Source organism: Accipiter gentilis, chromosome 30, assembly GCF_929443795.1.
Source record: "Accipiter gentilis chromosome 30, bAccGen1.1, whole genome shotgun sequence".
In the NCBI taxonomy this organism is placed as follows: Eukaryota; Metazoa; Chordata; class Aves; order Accipitriformes; family Accipitridae; genus Astur; species Astur gentilis.
In genome coordinates, this window is record NC_064909.1 from 20,079,331 (window position 1) to 20,106,964 (window position 27,634).

Sequence of the window (27,634 nt, forward strand, 5' to 3'; positions counted from 1 at the left end):
TTTCTGGAGAATTGAAGGGTTGGTTACAAAACCAAATGCTTCTAGTGTAGACATGTTTCCTGGCCCTGAGTATCAATTCCGAAGATCTGAAGTACATCTTTTTGTATAGTAAAATGTTATCGTATCCAAATGCAATTTTTCATTCTTTAATTGTGTGACACAATAATGACTATGTAAATTATGATAAATCATGTTCGGCACCTGTTTTATATGTACATTCTTAATGCATACGATAGCTGAGATAAGCTTAAGCAATAGTTACCTTGATTTAGTCCTTTTCAGGACATCTTGTACATATTCAGATGGCCACAATGAAACAAGAGGCTGGTTCCACATCTGCCATGATTAGGATGGAGATACTTTGCTGTTACTCTCTCCTACCATGTGTCACTAATGTATGATGCTAAAGCTGTTTCACTTGAATACGTGGAAACCAGACTTGAGCAAGGAAGGCCAAAGTGAAATGAAAGCGACAGTGCTCACCTCAAGCTTTGTTTACAGTTCTGAAACAGAAGAGTAAGTCAGAATTGTGATGGTTGTTAGAATCTTGTTCCTTTTCAATGTGAAAATCATGCAAATATTGAGAACTAACAGTTTAAAGAATCCAGTGTTCCCTCTTTTAAGAGAAACAAATGAAGACATGGAATCACATTAAAAGACCATATTTCTCAATGCATTCTTCTGTTTAGAAAAATTATTGTCTGCCTTTTTGCTTTTCTTTTTTAAAGATCACTAGTGAAAAGATGACAGCTGGCTCTGTCTCAGTTCCTCAGGTCATACCACTTCGAACCCCTCTTCCAGGGAAGGCTAAACATGAAATAGACACAAATACTCTCATAGAAATTAAATCAGGTATGAATAAGAACTTTGACTCTATGTAAAACCTTTTCCTATGTGTTCATTTGAAACTTTTAGCCTCTATACTTTTGTTTGCATTTAATTATGATTTTTATGAGTGCCCACTTCCTTAAGGAACTTACAAAATTGACCAATGTGTTTTGATATGCCAAATACACGTACACTTAATTTTATGCATTCAAACAATAATACTGACATACGAGTTATTTCATGTATGTTAGCAGTCTTAATTGCTTCTAAGATCAAGCTCTTAAGCTGTTGCATTTCGCTTTGACTGCAAAAACAGTGCTTGAAAGTATCATATGCCAGGCTTATCCCAAAGGTTTTCCTTACAATTTTTGAAATGTCGGCTTTCATTGTGGGAGAAAATATCTTTTCTGTCATTAGAATGGACAAGCTGTTGCAATGTTTACAGCTACTTTATGAAGAAAAATATTGCTTATAATGAAGTTGCATTTGTTGAGTAATTTTTCATGGCAGAAACCATTTTGGTCCCAAACATTCAGTCATTTATGGAACTGCTTTATTTTGTTAATGTGAGAAAAATCAAGCACAGTAGTGAGTACTTTGAAGCATAGAGCTTGTTTTTCACAGGTTGAATACAGTTTGGCTAATTACTTTCTCTGTGTCTTTCAGATACACCCGAAGTCTCTATTTATTACACTTTAGATGGAAGTAAACCAGAAGTCATTAGGAAACCTCGCTATGGAGAACAAAACACTTTTAAGTATAAGGGTCCTATTGTATTACCAGTTGGGAAGATAATGGTCAAGGCACTGGCAGTTACAAAGTAAGTATCCTGTTTTATTTCAGTTTTATTTTGGCAAGGGACAGATATCCCAGTCACGGCTTGGAGCCGTGTTGTTTAAAGCACTCCATACCTCGCAAATGAGAGACACCCCTTTCCCCAGTCAGTTTGCAATCTAAGTGATCTGCATTGGTTGCATTGACTTCACTTTCTCTTAAAGCTTTTTATCCATTAAGTGTTTGTGCAGTTGGATTATCTCTCAGATGTTCATGTCCTGGGCTGTGGGAGTAGGCCAATGATGCGTAGAGGCTGTGGGTGAGAAACTAGTAAAATATCCTATACTTAGAGCTCATCCTTTTGAGTGTGATCATTAGAAATGCCAGAGGAACCAGTATGGTGTTTTCTGGGGTCATCCAGTGATTCAGCAGATTTACAGAAGTTGATCTTCCCAGGAATTTGCTTAGTTTCTCCCAAAGGACGACCAAATGCTAAACCTCACAGCTTAAGTAACAACGTTGTATGTGCAAGGGTAAAGTAAAAATACAATACATAGAAAGAAAGCTGGATTTTGCTGCACAGCCACCAACTTTCTCCAAACTTCATGCCTAGAGACAGAGAGAGGACGCATAAATTCTCTGTCTGTAATCTGTTGCATTATCTTTTCCCTTATGCAAGGGAGCAGAAACTTTCACTCCAGCCAGGGATTTGTGCTTGCTGTTCCCTGCTATTAGCACCTGCAGGTAGCCTTTGCTTGTGTCTGCACTGGAATCTAACAACATTAATATTCCCTATGCAGGGACTTGCAAACCTAGACCTATATGTATTTTCTGATATCACTACCTAGATTAACACTTGTTTCCAGTATGTTTTTATCAAGACATTTTCAGGTGTGCTAAATAGATGCTCTGGAATGACAATAAATCCTAAATGCATGGTTTGGGCATTTACAGCAATTTCAATGTTACTGCTGTAATCTAATAAATAGTAGAGAATGACCGTTGTTTTATCAAATAGATAGCATGCTACATGCTGTTTGACTAGGAAAATGAATATGATATTATGAATAGAAGAAAAGTCTTGCTCTCTTTATTTTCTGTAACTCTGGCAAACACTAGTTAACCCCAGAAAGCAGACACAGGAGCATGAAGAGTTTTACACATAAAAGATGTTGAGGGGTTAAACTATCTGTATATTTTATTGGTAACTTCTTATCATGCACATTTTAAACTTAAAAAAAAAAAACAGAACAAAACAAAGCAGTAGTTCCTGAGAGTATTACCCAGGATTATACTTATCAACTGAAATAATGGCTTAGAAGCTTGATAGAGATGTTCCAGCAAATGAGGCATGTTCATCAGTGATTTTCTTGTTGCTGCACATGGGTTTGTGGCACGTACATAGCTTTGTGAACATTGATTTTCAGGGACTGCAGGGAGAGTACAGTTGTAACAAAGGTGTTTCTGGTAGAGTACAAGCAACCAAACATCCTCTTCTCTCTTGAAGATGATGACAAGAATTTCCTAAAATATATCGCCACACAGGTAAGTTTTAGCAATGGTAACCCCTTGTGTGAATATAAAATGTTGTATGTATTATATTACTTAGAAATTAAACCTTGACTGCCTATACTTTTAATATATTTTATTTTCTCTGTTTTCCCATCTTTGCTGCCTTGGTCCTTTTTGTAATCTTAAAATTTTAAGGGGGCACATTATTTTTTTCTTTTTTTCACTGGTCTTTTGTCACCAATTCAGGTCAAATATTTTTAAAATATATTTATAATGTAAGCTTTTCAAATGCTTTTATCAAAAATAAATACCTTAATCATGTATTTTTTAAAAATAACAAATAACTATAGCAAGAGAGGATCAGAGCAAAACCAAAATTTCATTTAGAATTCAAATGGAATTACTTTTTAGGAGAGGGAAGCTGGAATGTTTACTACAAACCCAAAGAAGAATGGAGTGAATGTGGAAATCAAGCCTGCCTGGAGTGAAGCACCCCAAGATTTTCATGGTATAGTATAACTTCATAAAACTGAAATAGACTTCTGTCTTAGTTGAAAATAGAGTAAAGTTTTCCCCTTATATCATTGGTAAAATAGGGGTAATTTTAAAGCCATCTCAGAAGACAGAACATCCTCTGGGAATTCCAATTTTAATTGCTCAACACTGCAAATAGAGAACAAAAATTACCTTCCATACATTTCACATTACCTCTTAAAAACATACTAAAATGTCATTAATTTCTCAGCAACATGACAAGGCCTAGTCTATATTTCCCTTTGTGCCAGATAATGCTGTTAAATTGATGGGACTGCAAATCCTTTACGGAGTTCTTTACTGATGTTTGCTTGCAGTAAGATTCCAAAATAAATACACAAAGCAGAAATGAAAGCTTGACCCAGATTTTCTCTATAGATAAAGCCTGTTATTCCATGGTAACGGCAATGAGACTGTTTAAAAGCAGGGAATTGTATTAATGTTTACTCATTAACTTACTCTTAGGAGCTGGGGTTTTTCTGAGCATGGGGGAAGGAAGAAAACCATAAATAGAGAAAAATACAAAAGTAAGTTCTTTCAGAGAGGAATGAGGTTTCTGGTAGTTTGATTTCCTGTAATTCCATGCAGTTTATTTGAACCGAAAATCTGGATGTCAAACACATTTTTAGATATGCTTAGCTATTGGAATTTAAAGCAAGAGCAAATAATATTCATGTGAAGATATATGTTAACTGCATGAAGTGAATGACAGTGGAATCACAGGATTGTAATTTTAGGCTCAGCAACAGAAAGAAAGACTACTCGCAGGTCCCTGCAAGGACCACAGCTCCTTGCCAGTCATTTGGAAACAACAGAGTACAGAGAAGAATCCATCTCAGCCCCACCAATAGAGTCGTTACAGGTAAGCAAAGGGGTGTTGAGGAAAACTGTAAAAGGCCGTCATCAGAACTGAGCTCTAAAAAAATACAGATATGAAGATTTGTGATCATTCGCATATAATCTCTCAGAAATTAATGCCTTTGGCTGTATTATACAGTACTCATTTATATTTACTGGTAATGACACACTGGAATAGGAATGCCCAAAGCAATACAGTTATCAGTAAGGACAAAACCAGGCAAAGCAAATTAACGATGCCTGCATTCCTACTAATTCTCTTCCAATACATTACTGAATCTGCAATTAGCAAATACTTATTGCTATAGGTTGGCAAGTTGATATTTAAAACTTAATATTCAGTAAGGCTGTCTTGGAAGTAAATAGCAAGACATTGATTTGTTTTTATTGGAAGACACTATAGGTCCTTAATGCAATTTATAGGGGAATCAAGTGTAGTAGATATTCCTTGCAGCGATGCATTTCAGTGCAGTTTTTCTCAAATAATGTCTTTAGCTGATTTTGCTACTCTTACATGCATTTTGCAAATATTCACTTACTAAGGCTAAAGAATTACATTTATTTCAGTTTGCTAGTTCTTCTGCAGTGACTAGCCGGAAAAGCTTAGCAAGCACACAGGTGGCAAGGATCCAGAGGGAAACAGACTTCCTCAAGTAAGTGACTTCTCCTCTTAACATATTTGCCCTTGGAAAGTAACAAGCAATTGCCTTTTGCAACCAAGTTGGTAATACTGTGGGGCTCTGTAAAAATGAGAAAAGCAAAGACAGACACTGGCTCATAACAAGAATGTGATCTAGGTAGGGCTTTGAAAATTCTTTCTCTTACATATAGGTTTATTTATATCTCACCATACACAGTTATCAACTATCTTACCATCTTAAAAAAAAATAAAATTCTAACACCTGTAGGATCAGAGGAAAAGCTGTCTTTTCAAATTAGACTACAGCCCTCGCTGCTGTAGGTGAAAACTGCACACTGGAGTAGTCTCACAGAACATTAGTGCTTATCACTATTGAAAGGGTTATGTGATCTATATCAGTGGTTCCCCGTGTTGCAGCAGTGAGGCCTGATACAGATGGTGTGTCAGGAGACTTGTTTGCCTCACATGATGAGGAAGAAAGTATGAAACCCCATAGTAGCCAGAGAGCTTTCTACCTTGCAAAGCTGTTTAGAGTCCAGAACCTCATATCATGGATGCTGGGGCATGGTCCGGTGGGCCACCATAGCTTGGAAACCACAACTGAGAAATCAATGGCCTAAGTCCTGTCACAACGGGTTCCAGATTAATCATTATTATGCAGCAGTACAATACGAAAACAAGCTCAGCCAGTTTGCTCTTATTTTCAGATGTGCATACTGTTTTGCACCTCGCCTGTCTGACCCCTTGGCTCACTTTTGTCAGGAATGTGGATCTCCTATCCCACCTGTGCCAGTACATCGCTTCCCACCCCCTGAAGGAGCACAGGTCAGCAAAACGTCATAACAATGAACAAATCCTCTTTGGAGAAACCATCTTCCTAAGCAAATCACACGTTCAATGCTGGCAAAACCATTATTTAGTCACACTTTCATTTGGGAAGCTCTGTTCTGATTGTTTTATTTTGTTCAATACTTTTAGCAGTGGACCCAATGTAATTCTTAAATGATGGGCAAAATTAACCATAGATTGCTTCAAGTGCCATGTATTTTAATAAGGATAACAATGAAAAAGTAAATTGTGTTTTATTCACTTGTGCCAGGAAACATCACCAAATTCAGAGTCCTCCTCATCCTGCAACAACCACCACTGCATCTTCAGAACCTGCATATGCATCTTACTCCAGTGCTAACTAGTAGTAACTAGTTAGTAACTAGTTAGTTAGTAACTAGTGCCTATGTCATAGCTGTAGAAGGTCCATCTAATATGCCTGCAACCTTAAACAGTGCCATGTATGGGCATATGTAAGAGCACTGAGTTTCTGTAGCAACTGTAACTGTAACTATCTTCTCTAAGCTCTTCCCAAGAGACAGGAACTTGATCTAACAAGTCAATGGTGTATTTTTTTTTCCTGTATCATCAGAAAGTTGTCCTGTCTGGGGCAATGCTGTAGTTTCAAGTGATGACTGAGAGTATTCAGCACCGCTTTTGATTAGGGTCATAATTAGGAGAATTTGAACCACCCACACACATTTTATAGTAGCGTTTTAAATTTACTGAAAATTAACTTAGTACCTTTCTGGCATATTTTTAGTAGTCAGTAAAGCATTTTTTTCCCAGTTGTCTTCATATTTTCTCAATAGCCTTTGATCTTTAAGGATCAAGATCAGCATCTGTTGCTGTCAGTTGCTGTGTTTCCAGTGACTTTGCTGCTGATATAGACTCTAATCAGGAAAATATGGAAAACCTCATTATAATCTTAATAATCTCATTATGGTCCTTAACATGCTGTGATGTGGCTTTTTCTTCAGATGGCACCATGTCTTGAATGCAGACATCTTGTGCCAATGAATACACCCACTTGCATTGTATGTGAGTCGCCAATAGCTCCACAGCTGCAGCCCCAAACCAACATCTGCATAAAGGTAATTGAGAGTAAATACAACAAAATAGCAATTTACCTCCTGGCATGTATTTTTCTAACAGATGACTTCATTACAAATATTTTGATCCAACTTGGGTTTATGTAATTACATTATGGCAGCTTTAAGGGTTAGTAGGATTAAAAACACCTTGAATAGAAATAATCATTGAAGGTAAACCACATAAGATCTGGAAGGCAGGCTGAAAAGCACATGATGTAGCAGTGTGAATGACAGGAATGGATGCACTTGTGTTCAGTAGAGAGATAGTCTATGATTCTGTGATTTATGGCCTTAGTATTGCTAAGCATTTGGAGTTTATTAAATGTGTCCTCATTACACTGTGTACCTCATTTGATTGTGAGTGCTTAGCACAGATGGGCTGGCAGGACTAGGGCAGTGGGTAGGTATATGCCCACAACATTGGAGTGCAGTCTTAGTCGCTGATCCAAAAGTGCCAGTGGTCTTAACTAGACAAAATTTGCCCTAAAATATACTCCCTATCCAGGGGTATGGGAACCCAGGTAGGGTCCTTCCTCAGTCTCCCTGGTCAGAGGAACGGGTGTGAGGAGGAGAGGACTGATGCTGCATGTCCCCAAGTGGTTGCTTACAGGGCAAAGGTGTCTGTCAGCAGGAGAGTTGGGCTAGGAAGAAGGGTTTTAAATGAGAAACAACAGGGGAAGGGAGGGTTACCAGCAGCCCTGTGAGAGAGTGATGGACAGGGCTGACAAGCAAAGGGTCTTGAATGAGGTGGACAAAAGGGAATACTTAATCAACAAAACAGGGCTTAAGTGAGGTCACCTCAATTGCATTTAAGCAAGGAAGTGCCCATAAGGCACCCCCCCAGATGCTTTCTGTGAAATCAGCATGCTGGGGTGCCTCTCTGAAGTGCCTTTACACTAATGCAAGCAGTATGGAATTAGAGATCTGCGTGCAGTTGCAGGGCTATGATCCTGATGCGACCACAGAGACGTGGAGAGATGACTCGCATGACTGTATGGGTGACATTGTAGTGGGTGTCTGCTGTAGACCACCTGAACAGGAAGAACCAGTGGATGAGGTCTTCTACAGACAGCTAGAATTGAGCTTACATTTGCAGGTCCTGGTCCTCATGGGGGACTTTAGGCACCCTGATATCTGCTGGAGGAACAACACAGCAGAGCATAAGCAATCCAGAGGTTCCTGGAAAGCATTGATGACAACTGCTTGATACAAGTGATAGAGGAGCCAGTGAGGAAGGGTGCTCTGCTGGGTCTCATACTTACAGAGAAGGAAGGGCTTCTTGGGGATATGAAGGTCAAAGACAGCCTTGGCTGCAATGGCCGTGACATGGTGGAGTTCAGGACCCTGAGAGGAAAGAACAAGGGCAAAAAACAAGATCATGGCCCCAGACTTCAGGAGAGCAGACTTTGGCCTTTTCAGGGATCTGCTTGAAAAAGTCTAATGATATCCTGGGCTGCATTTAGGAAGTGTGCCAGCTGGTGAAGGGAGGTGATCCTTCCCCTCTACTCAGCGCTAGTGAGGCTGTATCTGGAGTACAGTGTCCAGTTCTGGGCTCCCCCGTACAAAAGAGACATGGACATACTAGAGAGAACCATCCTGTGGTTCTGTAATAATTGCAAGGGAACGTTTTTGGAAAGAGAAGGATGCTGAAAGGAACCTATTGACTGAAGACTATCAGATAACAAAAGCGATTCATAATCTGAGGCAGTTATCAGCTTGATGTCAAAATAGATTATAGACATTGGCCCAAATTTAATGTTTTATGACAACCTTCATGTAGGTGCAAAAACAAACCTGAACTAATTGGTCCCAACAGTCAAAATATCAGACTCATTATTCTTAGCCCTGGTAGAAACTCACTTGTTGATAGTGACCGTGCTAAGATCTTTTAGGGCACCCTCATGGTATATTATTATTATTAATAATTTTCCTTGCAAAAACTGGACTATCTGTTTTGTGTGAGTGTAGTGACTAAGCAAACTGACACTAGTACGTAAAAAGATCTGGATGTATTGATGTTGGATCTCCTGATGGAACTGTACCATAGTTTTTAAAAAAATGTCACCAAGATATGTAGATTTGTGATGACCAGGCAATATGGTCATCTAACTAATGTCTGAAGCCCACAGCACAGACTTGAAGGATCTCTTCTATCTGCAGGGCTGAATAACCACAGCACTTTCTAAGATGAAGTCCTCTTCTTCTTATTGTTGTTCACGGTTTTCAAATACCATGTAAAATATATTCTTTCTCTGTTTAAAAGGGTAAAGTAATTTGTCAGGTGTGTGGCACAGGAAATCCTCTTCACCATAAACACTGTGTGACTTGTGAAAGCAAACTGCCTGAAATACAGACGGTAAGGCTTCTTGCATCAATTGTACTAGAGTTAATCAAATCAAAGAATAACATTCTTTTTCTTTGGAAAACTGAAGTCCTATCCCTGTGTGCCTATGTTACAAAGGCAGAGAATCCCTCCCCTATGGCATATTCAAGCCCAGTACTCCCACAGATGCTCCATCACAAAAGTCCAGCGAAACATAAGTGTATCATATACCTTCAAGTTTCTCCTGTGGAGGTCAGCATTGCAAATGCCATTGTGAAAGCTCAGGAGGCTCTTAGAAAATGAGTAGTCTTGGCTCCAAGGGAGTCTTGTTTGTGTTCAGATTATTTTCAATTGCAATAGAAAACTTGAGCATATACATCAGGAAGATCATTATTGTTGATTTTCAATTATTTTGTGAAAATAAAATATGCTTTTACATTATTTTTCTTGTCTCCATTTGCTGCTTCCCCTATGTGCATACAGCTACTATGCTTGTATTTGGCTGTGACTCTGCACAGAGGTGAGAAAAGCAACAATAAATATTCCCCCTAAAATTGCTGTTGGTTTCAATGCCCCATTTAGTTTGCTCATTTGGTTCCTTAGAAGAATTTTACTTTCACTTCTGAAGGCAAAAGTCTTGTATGAAAACCTTATGGTATATTTCACTTCTCTAGATTGTGATAAATACAGAAATGAGAGAAGAATAATGATTTGCAAGTTAAAATCTTCTGATTATATTGGCAACATCCTGAATTCTAAAACTGTCAGTAGCTAGAGGCAAAGGTCTCTTGTATAGCCACTGAGGTGTCATTTCAAAGTGAATTTCAGTAGGTATCTGTATTTACCTAAGATAAACATATGTTTAACTGCTTCACTGTATGTAGATATTAATATGTAGCTGCGTGTCTAGTTAGGCATATGACTGGAATGGTGAGACCTGTAGTAGCTAAGAGAGAAAGTTAAATTCTTATTGAATTATTATTAATAGTAATCAGAAATTTTACTAATAATAGTGGTTAATTAGTGATGACAATAGTCATTCCTGAATAATTAATAATTAGTAATAATGTTGATATTACTATTAATGGTTATTAAGTAATTAAGATTTAGAACATGTTTAGGCTTGTGCTCTTGTAAATTTTATCTTCCAAACAAACCCCCAAGTTACATCATTCAAATTGCAACGCAGGCCACACATGAAAATAGGGCTATTTCGTGTTTGCTCACTTGCCATTTTGGTGTCTGTAATCAAAATAATTTTCCTTGGGTTCTGTTCCTTATCCATATTCCTAATGCAGAGAAAATAAACTGCATAAGCCCTGAGGCAAAAACCTAACAAAATATTTTAAGACCTATTTGTCCTAACTAGGATCTGTAATCAACCTCTAGATGTTTCAGCTAGAAAATCTGTTTTCTTTTGCATACCATATAAGTTAATTGTAGTAGGAAAGCTAGGTAATATATAACTTGTATGAGGTAAAAGAGTGCAAAAAAAATTTATGTAGCAAACATCAAACTGAGAGAAAACTCATTGTCTGAACACACTTTCCCTGCCATACTACTACAAGAAAGGTACAAAGAAAAATAGCTGTTGTGGTTTGGATTTGAAAATACAAGTTTACCTTCCTCTTAACTTCAAGTGTACTTATACATGGGGACATATTAATAAATACCGAGTGTAAAAGGACACGATTGATAAGGAAATTTATTTTTTTGCGCTCAGTTCTGCTAAAAATAGTTAAAAATTAATTCATACCATATTTTACTGTGATTTGTAATGAAAAAATTACAGGTTATAAACAAGTCATTCTGTTGCTTATTCTAAGTTGAAATAATTCTTTTAGACTGAATATTACTTTATGTTATGAAAGTAGCTTGCTTTCCTCTTTCCCCTTATTTGGCTTGTGAACTTTTCTTTATAAGAGGTATTTTCTCCCTCATGCTTGTTTTCTTTTATTAGCCCATGTTTGGAGGAGACACCCCCCCACCTTACCACAGCCAGCAAAGGAAGACAGTTTCGTGCTCAAAATGCAATCGTGTTAACCAATGTGATGCACATTTCTGTGACTGGTGTGGAGCCAAGGCACGTGCTCTCGGTGTTTGTGTTGACGAATCTGTTTTTACTCATCTGTGATCTGCAGTAATTTCAAACTTCTCTTTGCAAAGCTCTTGTCAGTTAGTACACAGCTTATTATTATCAAAATACTAGCTTAGAGCACATAGGATTCTGTAAAGAAAAATGAAAGGCTTAGATGACATCCTGACCCCACATCAGTCAGTGACTTAAGGGTTTAAAGATTGAAACAAATTACCATGGGTCAATGAGCACCAGCTCATTGCATCAGTTGGGACGCAATAGCCGTGTACTCTGCCAAAGTAACTTATCCATCACAGGTTAAAGTATAGGCTAACCTAATGCAAGTTTTCCCGTATCTACTTTGGGTTATGATCACCTATACAGGCAATTAACAGAGATGAGATGATGTATGTAATTTTTTTGGCTGAAGGCCTCATTAAGTTCAGTAAAGACAAATACTTCACTGCTGCTCAGTAGAGCTTTTGCATGGTACAATCAATGTAAACCATTTCCCTGGCACATATTTTTATAGGTATAATGTTTCAATCTAAGATCACACTCAAGGAGAATATTATTTTTTCTGTGAGCTGAGTCTACATAAAATTTGAAACACTCCCCTATATGCATACATAACCATTGGCCCTGTATTGTACCAGGGGACTCGGGGTGGGGTGCTGGTGGTGGTGGTAGAATTGAACTGGAAAGGATTGCAGTCATATTCAGTATCAGAGCACCAGACTAGTAATTACAGGGCTTTGCCAAAGAAAATAAGTATTTTTGAAAGTAGATGTTAAAAAGATAACATACCATAATGCTAGATCTGTCTGAAAAAATGTTTGCCTCCATAGCATAGTGCTGAGATATCTGAAGATTTACTGTCTTTCATCTGCCAGTATGTTAACAGTCTGGTATCCTGATTAGTGTTTCTAATCTAATAGCTTTAGGTAGTGCTACTTCCTTTTAATTCATGCCACTGCTTTTATCATTCCTGAACCATGCGTCATATGTGTCTGTAGTGACAAGTGTTTCATTGACCTTTCCAGCCTGGACCTCCTCCATCCTACTTTACTTGTTTCAAGTGTGGTAAAAGCAACCATCCATACGCTCGCTTCTGTGGGTCCTGCGGTGTTTACATAGAGCCCCCATCAAGGGTGGATTCTTGGAATGGCAGTCTCAAGGATGCCGGGGACTCGCTGGGGTTTTCTGAGGTAAGACACACAATATTACAAAGCCAGGTTTGAACACAGCTAAAAGGCTAGTCCACTGCAGGTATAGATCTGCACAACTCCATTCATTTCCTCTTTGAGACAACGTTGTGGTCTGTGAGCTTGCTGAGGGCAAAACCGAGGATATTTTTATTCTGAGAACTGCTTTCTGCTGAAAAGTAGACTTAGCCAAGGCCTTAATCCAGCCTTATTCTAAATAGCAAAGTGAGAAACAATCACCTTTTCAAAAGTTTTAGCTCTAAGTACTTTTATCTTATTACTTGTGAATTATTTGTGTCCTGCTGATACAAAGTATTCTTTCATGCATATATAACAGTGTTTTTAAACTGTTTTAAGAAAGACCATGATACTTAGTAAAGCCAGTTTTTGTCCTACAGAAGCATACATGTCATTCTGCTGGCAACCGTGAAGAGTTTTGCTTTTGCTTGAATATTTGTGATAAGTTGCATCATTGTTACAGACTGGTAATTAAAATCAAGAATTGTTAATGATTCTTCTTCCTAGCTTTTTCATTCCTATACAATTTTGTGTACTGTTCTAGTTAATTTCTGCTTGTAAGCCATTTAATTACATCTAATTATATTACTTATACTTTTCCTTCCCCTCCATCCCCCACAGGCTAAACAATTTCAAGCTCAAGTTGCCTGGCAGCCTCTTCCTATTTCCTTGCCCAAATCAAGGGCAGAAATAAAAGAAAGAGAAGATAAAGGAACCCAAACCGTTGGACTTTTTTACCCATCTAGCAAACTGTTGGAAAAGAAGCAGCTTGAGCTGATTTCACAAAAAGAGAAGCTGGAAAAGATGAGTGATCATAAGCCTCTCCTGACAGCCATTAGTCCTGGAAAAGGTTAGAAGGAGTTTTGATTTTTTTTTTTCTAATCAAAGCTTCAATGTAAGACCTTGCTTTTTCTTGAAAAGATTATAGTCTATGGAATGTGCCATCAGTAGGACACTGATCTATGTGTTTACAAGTCTGTCTTCCTGCCAGTCACTTGTAAATGCAGTGCCTTAGAATTCAATCACTGATCTCCATCAATAATAGCTAAAAGAAAGCCTATCAGCAATATCAAAATTTTGGTTACTGACCCCTGTGCAGCCTTAGTAATGTGCTAGTACTTTGATTTCCTCAGACCCTACAAGATCAGGGCCGGGTGTCCTATATTTGAATTGGAAACCACTGAACGACAATCCCACCTCCCAGCACCCTCCTCACCCCCAACAATATGAAGTTCAGTTAGAACTGCGATAATGTCTGCTGGGAGTATCATTAAAAAAACCTCTGAGACACAGGGGATCATAGCTCTTGAAAAATATGATGAGGCTTGTCGATGTGAAGAACTTGTTTGGGGTGCTGTTGTGGAATAAATTATAGAAGTTTTGGAAGCAAAGGAAACTAAACTAGAGAAAGGGATTCGTAACAGGATTACAAAAAATAGGGTTGGTAGAAACCTTGAGAGTTCTTGTAGGCCCCATCTTCCAGCCCCCAAGGGTATCAGTACATCTACATCACTCTTTGAAGAGACTGTCCATGCACACACTACTGTGTCAGTACTGCAGACAACTTTGTCTCACAGTCCCTGGTTTGGTCAGTTAGTTCTTTGTGGAATCACTTGACTGTTTGCTGTCATTAAAAAATTTGCAATTTTTAGAGATTTTAGTTTTACTATCCTGGGAAAACTTTTATTAATTAGGGACCTAATAAATGGCCCAATTTGCAAAATTGTCTTTAATCTCACAGGGCAGTCCAGCTGTGCAGTCCAGAGAATAAATTAATTTTAAATCACTACAGCATCAAACCATGGTTTGGAGGAGCAGTTACTTTTTTTGATCCATTTTCCCATCTCTAGCTCTTTTCTACAATCAGAGGGTCAACTCCTCAGGCTGTTACCAGAATTATTTATCTATTGGGTAGAAAAAGTTGCTAATGAATGTTAGAAATTCCTGTTTGACTCTGTGTATAAATATCCAGATGATGCACTCTTATATTTCAAATTATCACTAGGGAAATCTGTTTTCTTACACCCTTCCTCTGAAATGTTGCATGTTCTCTTAGACATCACCGTAGGAAATACAACACTTGACTCAACATGTTAGGGAGCTTAATTTAGTCAGAGGTAATAAAGGATTGGCCCATAATAGTGCTGAGAGAAAAAAAAAAAGTAACACTGAACATTCATATATCTCTAACAGAAGTACTGCTCTTGACTTGTGAGTGAGAACTCCTTTCATTGGGAAAGGTTGGGAAGAAATTCTGTACTGCTTTTGAACTATGTTAATTTTTATCCATTTAGCAGAAGTAACTTTGTCGAAGTTGTACTGTGTAATGTATTCTCCTTTAGACCCTGCCAAGGACTGAGGAACATATTTCATTCTATAAATCAATAAATGTCTGTTACAGTCAGGTCTTTCACACTGTTCCCTTTGCTTGATGCTGAGCTGTATATATGGCTTGAAACTACATGTATCAACAGGACTATATGCTATCACCCAAGGAAAATCTTGTTTATAAATGCCAAATGTCCATTATTTCTTCAATTCAAATAGTATCAGACATTTGATATTAAAGTTTTTAAATACAAGTGATTAAATAAGGTGGATTTTTTTTATTTCTTGATCCTATCAGCCATTAACTAACCTTTTTTCTTTTGTGAAGATTAAAAAAAAAAGTTAGGACATGGGGAAATAACAGCAGTACCAAAACACTAATCCTCTTATGTACTGTATTTCATTTTTTGCTGTACTTCCAGTCTGTTTTGAACAGGAGCCAAGACATTTACCAGGTAAACTTTACAAAGAAGCCTCCCATTTTATACTATAACAAGCAGTAAATCAGTGTGATATAGGTGTAATTAGCTATTGACAGCATGCATTAAAGTATTCCATCAGTGCTGTCAAAAATCCTTTTAGATGTAATAAAATGCCAAACTTGCAGGAATTTGTTCCTGGCCATCTGGATTTTTTAAAATAAAATCTGGGTACCTAGGCTAGTTATGAACCAGCTTATTGCAAATTCTACTGACTTCCCTGGAGGGATCACTCACCAAATAGTAGTTTAGCTTAGGTTTTTTAATTACTATTTTCAACTTGTATTAGTTTTTGCATGTGAGACCATGGCAGGGAACAATTTATATTGCTCTGTGGATCCTTCTTTTTATATTCCTTTAAAGGTGCCTGACAAATCAGACTTGCTGTTTTGCTGTTTTAGTTTGTCATAGTTTCTGCCAGTTAGATCTTGGAAGTGTCCTCCAAGCACAAAAATCCTTGTGCACTTGCCTTCTCTTGTAAAAGTCAGACAGCAGCACTTCTCTTCTGACTCGGCTTTTTTTTACTGTTCTGAGCTTCACTTAACATGAAGGGAAGGATAAGGTCAGAGCAACTTCACTGTGTAAGTTAAATGAGGATACCAAGCCTACACTATTTATCTACAACAAAATAAATCATACTCTGTACTTTCCATAAGTATGCTCAAAAATAAAATTAGCCAGATCCTGATAACAATCACTTAAGAATAAGTCCTTTTGTTTCTTTCTCTGATGAAAAAGGAATGTTGCTTCGGAAATACTTGGACAGGAGCTGCAAAAACTTAAGACGAGTTTTTAATCCAGGCACATTCAGTCCCTCATGTTTCATGCCCTGTACCAACATTAAGGAATGCTGACTCTGTCCCAGAGATCCTGACAGGCAAAAGAGCAGGAATGCTCAAGCTTTTAATATGCTCTCCCATATATAATTGTAAGGCATTTATTTGGGGAGTAATTTACACAGACCAGAATGCTGTATAGGTTGAGTTACTCTGTCTGCAGTTTTCAGATTTGGCTTACCTGTCAGTGATCTCAAATCAACTAAAAATCAGTTGAATAATGCACAATTGCTTAGTTGTAATATAGAACTTTTTTTTTTTTTGATCTGGAATAGTGTGAGATTCTCCTTCACACAGGGCCAGTTTTGATTCCCAAGGACGATTCCAAGACACGGTTTTGTTGTGAATTGAGGTGCCTAGGAATGAATTATAACCTATGGATTAGACAGTATTTTACCTTTTTTTTAGGGTATAACTTGCTTCTCATTTTCTTGATCAGATTAATTTTCTAAAGAAAAATTCAAATTCTTTTTTGTCTTGGTGAAAACATGCTATCTTTTAAATCATCCATCACATGAGTAGAAGAAATGTTAATGACAATTTTAGGGATTTTTCTCCTGCTTAACTCTCTCTGATCAGGTTACTGGAGAAAACAGTTGGATCATGTCTGTGCTCACCTTAGAAGCTATGCTCAGAACAACCTTGAATTCAGAGCACTGATCGGAGAACCTCAAATGGGAAAGGTAGGAAGGAGCTTGTGAGTAATGTCTTCTATGGAGTGTCATGAAAAGATTATTGTGGCTGCTAGATAAACACTGGAAAAATAAATGCCTCCCTTTTCTTTAGACCTTGACCTGTCTCTTTGTGTAATTTGTCTTGTTTTGTTGTTCCATTTTTTTGCTCAGTCTTTTACTGAAGATTTTTTTCTGCTTTCTTTCCTGTGGCAGTTTCTATTCTTCTCTCACCTCACAGCTATAAGAGAAGTGATAGAAGTGAGAAAGCCCTTGCCCAGCTGCTTTTATAGTATCCCACAGCAGACAATCAAGAAAAAGAAGACATCACTGAGATCTATTTAGTTGGTCAGTTAAATAAGCCCTGCTAGCAATGGGATTTAGATTATATGCTTGCCTTTGCTCAGGGTTGGATGATACCAGCAGATAGCAGCAATTCTCTTTTGACTATATAGTCTACTTCTAGTGTAAACTATACCAGTATTACAGGAACAGGGTATTGCTTTTCTTACTGGAGATGTAGTCTTCAGGATTTCACCAAACTGCATTAAAATGATTAAATGGGTGATAGCAAGAAGGTGGAAACTGGAGGTTCTTCCTAAAGAGTCTTAGAAGATAGGGCTGGTATGACTGAGAGATCATTTGGTCCCTGTCCTGAGGGAAGTAAACTGTTCCTGACAGATGTTCGTCTTGAAGCTTTTCAAACTCACCAACAATGGAGATTTCACAATTGCCCCAGGCAGTCCATTTCTGCCCTCAATTACCCTTACTGTTCAGCTGCAGTACTGTATTGCTTTCTCTGGCACCCCTGCTGGGTTAAGGAGTTGCATCCCCTCACACTGCTTCCTAGGTGCTGCCAGCACAACTGCTTGTGGCAATGTCCTGTGGACTGGATCAGTTACTGACCCAGGCTAAAAATAGCTCTGGAGGGAAAAAAATAGGGCATCAGTGCTAGTACAAAAGTAGGTTGGCAGCAAGCAGCTGGAAGTGGGATGCAGGCAGAAGTAGGGTTAGGAACTCCCTGAGCTGGAATAGCTACTGGTAAGCTTTTTCCCAGTGTCTGACCTAAGTTTCCCTTGTTACAGTTCAGGCTCACTATTTCTTACCCTGTCCTGACTGATTTGATGCACCAGTCAAAAAAAACCAAAAAAAACAAAAACAATTTTAGCACATAGAAACAACTACAGAAAAGTGTGTGAATACTGGGGGTCAGAAAGCTAATTGTCATTTGGCAGATTACACTTTTGGGAGGTATGACCCTCCATCGGATACTTTGCATCTGAATGCTATACCCACTGAGACCTATTGGGTCCACCAATACGTTCAGAAGCTGTAATACAAGTATAAATATAAGAGATATCTGCTTGGTGGAGCTGAGGTATAGGTCCACTGCAACTTGTTTCCTTTGCTGGAGAATTCAAAAGGATATGCCTGAAAAACATTAAATTGCCTAGAGAAGGCTATTCCTGCTGCTTCTTGGCCTTTTGTCATCCCATTGTCTTGAAACCACTGGCCCCAAAAGTAACAGAAGTGATTCAAAGTAGATGCCAACTATCTGGGTTTAATGCTGCTTTTTCAGTTTTCATGTGGATTAGAAATATAATCAATCTTATCTCAAAATTCTCAGCCTGCTGCAATATAACCTTGTCAGCTTCATTCCACTTCTTTGTAATCCCCTATGCACTCATTTTTGTGTAACTTCAACAGTCGTTCTTGCCAGCAGTACTGTCTCAATGATTGATATAGAAAATTGCCCACGTTTTACTACACACTGTGCTTCTACAGACTGGTACAACTAAAGCAGCAACCAGTTCTCCAGGAGTAAGGAGTCCTAAGAACAACACGGCCTTTCATGCACTTGCAAAATCTGGGTGGAGAATGACTGAACTTTCGTGAAACGTAACATTACTACATCTTTTGGATTCATTTGGCATTTCAGTCATTCTGATATTTCCAGTTATTCAAAATACCACCTGCCCCTTTCTCAGTTAGACGAGAAGTGTTGCTACAATGTCACAAGTAGGCAAAGGCCAGGTGTGTGATTCTGTGTATTGGCTCCGTAATAAACATAATCAGCCAGAATTATTCCTAAAACTATTTCTGTTTACTTTTTGTAAGAGACACTAACAGCTGCTCTTTCCCTCTAGATTAATTCTGCCAGCATCTGTGAGGATGACTATGAAGTCACTATTACATTGAATTATGCTCTTGCTGTTAACAAGGTCAGTTTGGGGGATGAGGCCCATTGTTAGGCAGCTGGTCTAAAGCTGTCACTAGACCAGTCAGTGTAACGCTGATATATTTTAAATTCAGGTCTAAACAAGAAATTCTTTTGTTCAGAGGGTGTTAACTCATCACTTCAGAGAAAGGAATCTTTTTCTTTTTCTGTTGGAGCTGGCTGAACAGGTATCTTTATCTGATTAAGCCAGACTTCATCATTATGTTGCTATCATCTTGCATTTCATTAGTTTGCTATTAATATTAACATTCTTCTTTCAGCTGATGTTGTTTGATGATTCTAGCACCCCTTAGCTCTTCATCTTAGATCCTCGTTTTCTTCAGTCTGCAAATTGTGCTCTTAAGAAACAAGCTTAGTAATTTTCAGTAGTTTGGAGATAACGTTTGCCAGAGCTCCTGTTAACTGTATCCAAACACCTGAAATCCCTACATCCAGAATTACCATGTTCCAAAAACCACCCACGTATTCATTGCCAGCTTTTCAAAGATGAAAATCTACCATTTCAGACATCCAAAATTCCGACTGTATCTCTTGTGTACAATCTTAACAAGCTTACCTTGCCATGTGGTGCCTGAAAAGGTATGTCACATCATTTTGCAAATGAGGAGTTAATCAGATCTCTCAAGTGGTAGAAACACTTTCAATGAAATGAAGATTCTCATCCAGATAAGTGAGATCATGTCACTTTTTTGGTTTTCTAAATCAAAACAAATACCTAACACAAGGTTGAGAAAAAAAATGCTACATTATTTTCCCTCAAAACAGAGTTTGATTACATATAATAATTTATCTTGGGCTAATTTGAGACTGATATTAAAAGCCTATTTTTTTTTAATGCAACACCACTGTTTTGTGTTACTAAGATTATAACAGCATTACATGATAATCTTACTAACTGCCTCCATTTGATGATTCTACAGGATATTCATACTAATAAACCGGTGAAGTTCAGCAGTCATTACCTGAATACTGTAACAGAAGTCAGACATGGACAGGATGGCAGTCAGACTATTTTTGGTGAGATTTCCACACCCCCCCGCCATCTTTACAATAGATCATAAACATAGTAGTCAAGAATACGGAAGTAGTGCTTGGAAGGTTAGACACCTAGACAGGCAAACTAATATATTGGCACATTCTGCACCTACTTAAGTTGATCTTTAAGTCTCAAAATGTAGCTGAGTTGTGATTTAAGCAATGTACAGACTGTCAAAAACTCATGGGAATGCTTCGTCCCTAGAGGACAGCTGGAGAGGTCAGTAAACTGCAGCCACAGCTCATAGCAGTGTTTGTATTATTGTGATAAATCTTTAGATGCTTTGCATATTCTTTCACAATAGGAGCCATAAATGTCAATATTATCTCTACTTTTGAACTGTGCCAGGGACTTCAGCTTGGGCACATTTAGCAAAGGTAAGAAATGATGAAATACATTAATTCTACACCTGGTTTTCAGAGGTACTTAAATTGCATCTTCCATTGGTGTCAGTAACAGCTCAGCATTTTAGGCATCTCATATTGGACTTAGGTTTTAGTTGTAAAGTCAGCATTAGAATTCAGAAACTCTTGTAGTGTCCTTCGACATACTTCAATTCACGTATAAGTTTCATCCACTTTGTTTTCCAGTCTGAGACATGTCAAGAGGCAGCCACGGCACTAGGAGCTGGTTTTCTGAAGCATCAAATGTGACTGTCATTCCAGGCAGTCTTGTAGCATCAGCTCAAAGGGTCCCCACATGCTGTGTAATTTCCTTATCAACCCTCCTGCACATTGGTAGATTATGTCTCTTAAAAATAATGGACATACATATCTACTCAAGGTCTTCTAGTCCTGTTCTTAAGCATTTGGGAGCCAAACAGCTTTGAAAAAGTGTAAGGGTTTTGGTCAAAACAATTCATGAATCCGAGTCAAGCTTGTTGAATAGCTGCAGCTAGTTAAAAAAAGACACAAACGCCCCAAACTCCACATTTCATTGAATCTTCATTTCAAAATAACAAGTTTTTGAGACTGCCTGAGTGTAAACCTTTTGTTAAAACCAGTCTGATCTGCAACAAATATTTCATCACTTTCTCTTGTAGAAAACTGATAAATATTGCTTTCATTTCAACACAAAATAAAATATTTTTGTGGATAAATTGTTTCCAGATCTCTCCCCCAAGTTCTTGCTAGGATACTGACTTTGCTTTGAATTAACACTTGTTTCCCTTTCTGGTAGGCAAAGATGATCATAATCTTTTCCATTCAAGAGGCAAAATAAAGAGAACAAAGTCAAGAACACTTACAGAAAAAGAAGATAAGCTCCCTGTACGTATCTTCTGCCAGTACAGGAAAAACTACCTATAGAGCAGCACTAACATGAAGGAGGGCATCCAAGGATAAAAATAGAACACTTTTAATGCTGACTGGGGGCAGGGGAAGGGGACAAAAGTCCAACTTCATATAAAACCTGAACATTGGTAAATGACATTTATTACAGAACTGGAAATAACTACACTTTGTTCCTACTAAGAGCTTAATTAGATTGTTGCTCTGATTTTCAGACCCATTCTGTTTTACTGATACAGCATTAGGCCTAAAGACTATTGCAGACTTGATTTTGTTACAGGTTTTTCTCAGAAGCAACATCAGATGGAGACATTATCGTCTTCCCTTGACCCTACTACTCAGTTTGACTCCACAGCACATACCCTTGGCTGTGCTAGAACTACTGTAAACTAGACAGGAGATGATGATCTACGCAACAAGCTTTTAGGTCAACTCAGTTTCCCCATCAAGCTGAGATGCCAGCACAGCTGAGGGCCAGTTTAATGCAAGAAGCAAGGCTTTACTTCCACTAGAGGCCAAATATCCTGGAAGCACTGCCTACTAAATGGACTGTCAGTAATGGCATGGAAAATTTCAAAAGGGAAACATACATTAATCTAAGCTTGGATCAGTTAGCCAACTCAACAGGTGGAAGAGGATACAGAGCTTTCTGATATGACTCCAGAGATAAAAATGCTTGGTCAAGTGATTGGGCTTTCAAAAGGGAAGATGAAGGAGGCGGAAGGCTGGGAAGAAATAAAAGGAAAAGGGTTTAGGTTTTGTTGGTTGTTTTAAGATTTAGTAAACTAACTTTTGTGAGACAAAACATATTCATTTTTAAAATAAAATACTTCCACAAGTTCTGGAAACTTCAAACTTTAATCCTATAGCAAAGAACTTGTACCCATGTTTAATTTTACTGTGGTGAGCAGATCTTTGTACAGCCCGGAGAGCTGCGTTGATGTAAAGCTAATCATTTGCAGATATGTTTGCTGAATCAAGACCTCAATAGTGAGGTATTAGCCTGGGTTATCCAACACTTGGTCAGATTCAGAAAGACATTCCCAACAAAGGGTTATGGATTAGTAATACTGAGGCTCAGCTACACTGCATTCATGCCACTGTGTGCATTTTCCACCTCTACTTAAAGGCAAAATATGGCCCACCTACTTGTATTTTCACTATGTGAAATGTTACTGGCTGTTTTCTGTGTTTCCACAGCCAGAGTCCAGACAACTACTAGAAGAACTGGGTCCAAATGGGAAAGGAAGAATCACCTTAGTAGAACGATTGCTCCAGGAAGTGAGTTATTGCTTGCTGAAGTTTCCCTTTCCAAATCTTTGACCACTTACTGCATGAATATTCACCTGGTATGCAACTTCTTTATGCTTAGGAGGCAACATCCTTGCAAGACAATTGACTGTCTTCAAATTGAAAGAGCGTTTTAGAGAAGAAACAGCCTATTTCACATTTATATACGTTCTCCCCAAATTTCTATTTGGCCGACGTGTAAGGCATTCTCCTCTGGGTTTGTCAAGACCACACAGAAAGAAAAATATATTAATTTTATAGTTTAGGGTCAAGTCCCCTGCATTGCAAAAACAAGCATAACCTCTACCTTTTTGCTGTGTGGTAAGGTGCATCCTGACTGTGGGATCTAGTTTGACTGCTCTTGTTATACACATTTACTCTGGCTTTGAGCTAGGAGATGACAACCATTTTCAGAAAAGACATGAAGAAACAATACCACACAATTTGAACGTTTCTCTGTCTTGAGCCTAAAGTCCATTTGCCAACTTAAATTGATGTAATATTAAAGCAAGTTGGAAGCTGGAGAATCTTTATGGCTTTTAACAGCTCACCTTCCCTCTCCTGTGCATTCTAGGGAGCTGACCCAAACTGCATTGGCGATGAGGACCGACCTGCTCTCACAGTTGCTGTCCTTAACAAGCACGCGGAAGCAATCTCCCTTCTTGTGCAGAAAGGTGCTGACATTGACCAGCAGTCAGGATTGTAAGTGAGCACTGATTCTCTGCCTCGGATCTTTGGAAGTTTTACCAAAAAAGCACTTGTGCTCCAGTTTTAGAGAGGATTAACCTCCCACCCCTCCTCCACAAATCTGTAGTCCAGGAGCTCCTTTCAAAGCCAAATTTAAAAAAAAACAACCAAGCTGCAACTGAGCAAAGATAATAGTATTCACAGTCCATCTTTCAGTTGCCAACTTTGAAGACTTCTCATAATTTCTGTCAGGAAAGCTGCTGTTCTATTCAACTCCTTACCCCATCCACTTCAGCTTAGTTCAATAAACCACACTAAAGCCTACCAGCAAAAAGTCACCGCGACTCCTAGTGTCATCTTCCTTAGTTTAATTCGCTAGACCACTTCTCCATGTACCAGGACAGTTTCCTTAGGTAATAAGTACATTGCTCATTCCTCCTTTGCAGGCACAACAACACCGCTCTCCATGAGGCAGTTCTGCTCGGATTGGAGGGAGAGGGGTGCATCCGAGTCCTGTTACGGTAGGTACCATAGCTGGGCCTCTAGCTCAGCTGCAGGCTACCCACAGTCTTCTTGCACAGACCTAGTTGACAATAGTGAAGGGCCAGGGCCTGCCCAAGGGTCAGCGCTCTTTTCTCACAGTTGTGTCCCTGCAGAAAGAGGCATCCAGAAATCCTGAAGTTACTCTGCATCATTTACCTACAAGCCACTTCACTTATTCCAGTAACTTGGAATGAATTTAAGTAGCTTAAAACAATCTGTTCTTTATTTACAGCTGCAATGCAAGCATAAAAAAGAAGAATGCAAAAGGGCAATCGGCATATGATTTGGCTGTTACAGCTGGAAATAATGAAGTTATTTCATTGTTTGCAAGTGAGCTTGGACAGGGACCACTGGACAAACTTACGAAACCCAGGAACATTGGTCTCGTCAGTGTGTGATTACAACCGCCTTTTCCCCAAGATGGAGCTGGAGGTTCTTTGAGTTTGGGAGCACCTAAGTGCACGCGTCCAGTTCTGTCTGCAGACTTCACAACCCTGTACGATCAACTCGGGCCCCATAACAGCCAAATATTTTCTAGGAGATCCCCCGTTCCTTCCCCGCAGTTCAGAGCACAATTCTTCACTGACCGCGCTCTGTCCTGCAAGATTTCTTTTCCTTTCCAAACCTGTGCGAGAGGGACCAACCAAACCTTCCAAGGCACAAGGACATTTTAAGGAGACCTGACGAATACCGCTTAAGACAGTTTGACACTCAAGCAATAGCACTGCAAGCTGTACTTTGATTAGTTTATTTTCCACTTTGAAGTTAAAACTGCATTCCGTGCAGCTCATTGCATTAAAGGTCAGATTCTTTTCCTCCAGAAAACTGAGTAAAATCACTTTACTTTTTTGCCTTCAACTTTTATTTATAAACGCATCAACATGAGGCAGCAGCCAACTAAAAATAGAAGTTTACAAGGATACCAGGCACACTAAGATTTGGTGTAATTGGACATTATTAGCCACAATCCTAAAGCCCTGAAGGAGTTCTAAAACTCCTTTTTGTTTCCAAAAGTATCCAAAAGCACTGGTATATTCAGTATAAAAATGGAAGTGCCTGCCAGCTCTTGCAAGAAACACAAGTTTTAGCACCAGAGCTACCAGCATCTCCATAATGGAAACAGCTGGGCTTAAAAAAACCAAAAAAACCAGAACAAATAAAACCACAAGTAGTAATCCTTAATTAAACCAACAGGAAGAACAGCAGAATCCCTGCAGAAAAAGATTACGTACGCAGTGCATCAAACCCCAGCTACTTCCCGGACAGACTCAGGTGAGTGAAGGAGAATTCAATCTGCTTCTCACGGAGACGGGCATTCTGAAAGCAGTCTCGGGAAACGCAGCCAGTCGGTCAAAGTGGCAGTGCCAAAGCACACATACAAGACAGATGTCACCGGCAAGGGAGAAGCTACAGTAGCCTAGGAGACCAGATTCTCTATTTCACGACGCACGCTTTTGGCTGCATCTTCAACCTCAGTCACCTTCTGAGAAATTTCTTTTTTCTGTAACGAATAAAAACAATACGTTACTGTCTACCACTAAGTTAAGCGTCGTTCAGCTTCAAGGGGAAAGCGGGCTACGTCTCCCAAAAGGCAAAGGCTGAGAGTGAGGATGGGACACGCCATCTGATCCAGCACGAGTCAGGATGCAACAAACCACTTTGGCAGCACTGCGGTAAAGAACCAAGGGGCCAGCTAAACAATCCCAAGACTAGAAACTAAATAACTCTTCCAGCGTCACGGGGGGGTAGAAAAACATCACGATGCCGACGCGTACGTACAATTGCATTTTTCATTCGTTCTTTGTCCAGCTTTAGGAACTCCTGCAGCGTCAGGCGAGTAGGATCTTTCTGAAGGGAAAGAAACGCACAGCCCGCAGAGTGTTTTTGGTGTTCCTCCCTGAAAAGTAGCGAAAATAAAAAAAAAAAGAAAGAAAAGCAACTCACAACACGACACACGCACACAAGACGTGGCCGGAGCGGAGCTGCCGGGGCAGGGAGCCGGGGGGCAAATCCCCCCGCCCCCTCCGCTGCTACTCACAGGGGGTCGTCGTCGGGCTCCCAACCCTCCAGCTCCTTGAAGCAGAAGAAACACTGCGCCACGTCGGGGCCGTTCTCGCTGGGGCAATGCACGAAACCCGCCGCCGCCATCTGCGGGCAGAGAGAGAGGGTCAGTCAGCGCCCGGCCCCGGCCCCGGCCCCGGCCCCGGCCCCGCTCCACCCGGGCCCCGCCAACCCCGCCGGGCTCACCCTCTCGGGGGTACAGGCGCAACCTTCAGTGAAGGGCCAGTTACGGAAGGTAGCGGCGCGGGTAGGGACGAGGTAAAGCCGCCATTCCTCAGGCAACGCCGCCGCCTCCCTCTCCACATTAGCCGCCATGGCTCAAGGTTCAAACGGAGGCTGTTGAGGCGCGAAAGGCAGGGCGGGAGCGTGGGCGGCCGCGGGGGCTGACGGGAGTTGTAGTCCCGCTGCCGGTACCCCGGGGACCGGCTCTGCTCCTCCCGGGGAGCCGGTGCTTCGGGAAGGCCCCGGCGGTCGGTACCGTGGCTGGGAGGAGGGCAGGACACACACACACACACACACCCTGCCTCCAGCAGAGCCACGGGGCCGGCACAGCGTCAGCCATCCCCAACCCAGCAGCCACGAGCCGCAGGTTTTGTGTGAGAACCACCGCGCCAACCCAAATCTTCCTCTGGGCCTTAAGGGCCTCCACCAGACCCGGGTCTGATGTGCCAGCCCCGCATCTCGGCATCCCCTGTGGAGAAGTGGGGCCGAAACCCACCGCCACACACCACCGCAGCAGAGCTGGCGTGGCCAGGAGAGAAGCACCCTTGTCATTCCTGAGGAGTCTGACGTAGGGCCTGAGCCAACTAGCCTCCAGCACAAACCCAAGGGGAAGGAGGACAAGTTTGCCAGCACGACCTTTTTTTTTTTTTAATTACACCCGTAAGAAGGTGCCGCGCATTTCCGTTGTTGACAAGAGCTGGTAGAGAAGCACAGCGGGAAGGGTCCTGTCGAGGCAGGACCCGCGCAGATACGCTCCCACTGCTCTGTGGCAGTGGCCGCCTGTTCTCGCCACAGGCGGCTGCCCTTCCCTTCCCGCAGGCAGCAGGAGCAGCTGAACTCACCGTCTCTGCCTGACTAACGCTGCCTGGAGAAGGAAGCGGGACCTGGCAGCCTGGCTTGCCGCCGCAGGGGCAGGAGGCAGCTGGTTTTGCGGAGAAGAACTGGCTACGCATCCATCACAGCGGCAGGGGATCGGTTTCCTGCACTGATGCGGCAGGCAGTGTTTGCTGAGAGAGAGTCTCCTCCAGAAAAAACACAAGGGTTAGAGGGAAGCAACCCCGTGCACCAGGTTGCCTCCTGGAGCAAGCTGATGTAAGCAAAGTAGTCAGAGACAGAGGGATAAAGGCAGCTTAGCTCAACCACTTGCTAAGAGCTTATCGTCACAAGCAGGTGGGTCTGCAAAGAAGCACATCCTCACACCGTAGGTGGCAGTGAATGGACCAAGCAGACTTCTGCTTCTTCCCCCAGGCTGGATCTGAAAT

General features: G+C 40.3%; 2 protein-coding genes across 7 annotated transcripts; one reads left to right on the top strand and one right to left on the bottom strand.

Moving 5' to 3' along the window:
• The first annotated feature begins 728 nt into the window (after nucleotides 1-728).
• On the top strand, nucleotides 729-24,531 carry DZANK1 (double zinc ribbon and ankyrin repeat domains 1). Of its 3 annotated transcripts, XM_049833887.1 has the most exons (21): nucleotides 744-852; nucleotides 1,495-1,648; nucleotides 3,030-3,147; nucleotides 3,526-3,622; nucleotides 4,386-4,510; nucleotides 5,074-5,159; nucleotides 5,854-5,971; nucleotides 6,955-7,068; nucleotides 9,332-9,424; nucleotides 11,352-11,474; nucleotides 12,512-12,676; nucleotides 13,313-13,541; nucleotides 15,442-15,474; nucleotides 16,914-17,017; nucleotides 19,153-19,227; nucleotides 20,165-20,261; nucleotides 21,460-21,548; nucleotides 22,770-22,850; nucleotides 23,434-23,561; nucleotides 23,993-24,067; nucleotides 24,322-24,531. In XM_049833887.1, the coding sequence occupies exons 1-21, from the start codon at nucleotides 744-746 to the stop codon at nucleotides 24,485-24,487; spliced, it is 2,379 nt and encodes a 792-aa protein (XP_049689844.1). In that variant the 3' UTR covers nucleotides 24,488-24,531. The 3 variants fall into 3 exon arrangements, with proteins under 3 accessions (XP_049689846.1, XP_049689844.1, XP_049689845.1); XM_049833889.1 differs by lacking the exon at nucleotides 15,442-15,474 and having other exon boundaries at nucleotides 729-852; XM_049833888.1 differs by lacking the exon at nucleotides 9,332-9,424.
• Nucleotides 24,532-24,964: 433 nt separating this feature from the next.
• Nucleotides 24,965-27,634, bottom strand: BIRC5 (baculoviral IAP repeat containing 5). Of its 4 annotated transcripts, none has more exons than XM_049833893.1 (5): nucleotides 27,594-27,634; nucleotides 27,215-27,394; nucleotides 26,128-26,237; nucleotides 25,869-25,986; nucleotides 24,965-25,590 (listed from the first exon to the last, which is right to left on the bottom strand). In XM_049833893.1, exons 2-5 carry the CDS (start codon nucleotides 27,323-27,325, stop codon nucleotides 25,507-25,509), a joined length of 423 nt encoding a protein of 140 aa, XP_049689850.1. In that variant the 5' UTR covers nucleotides 27,326-27,394; nucleotides 27,594-27,634; the 3' UTR covers nucleotides 24,965-25,506. The 4 variants fall into 4 exon arrangements, with proteins under 4 accessions (XP_049689850.1, XP_049689849.1, XP_049689848.1 ...); XM_049833892.1 differs by having other exon boundaries at nucleotides 27,571-27,628; XM_049833891.1 differs by lacking the exon at nucleotides 27,594-27,634 and having other exon boundaries at nucleotides 27,215-27,563.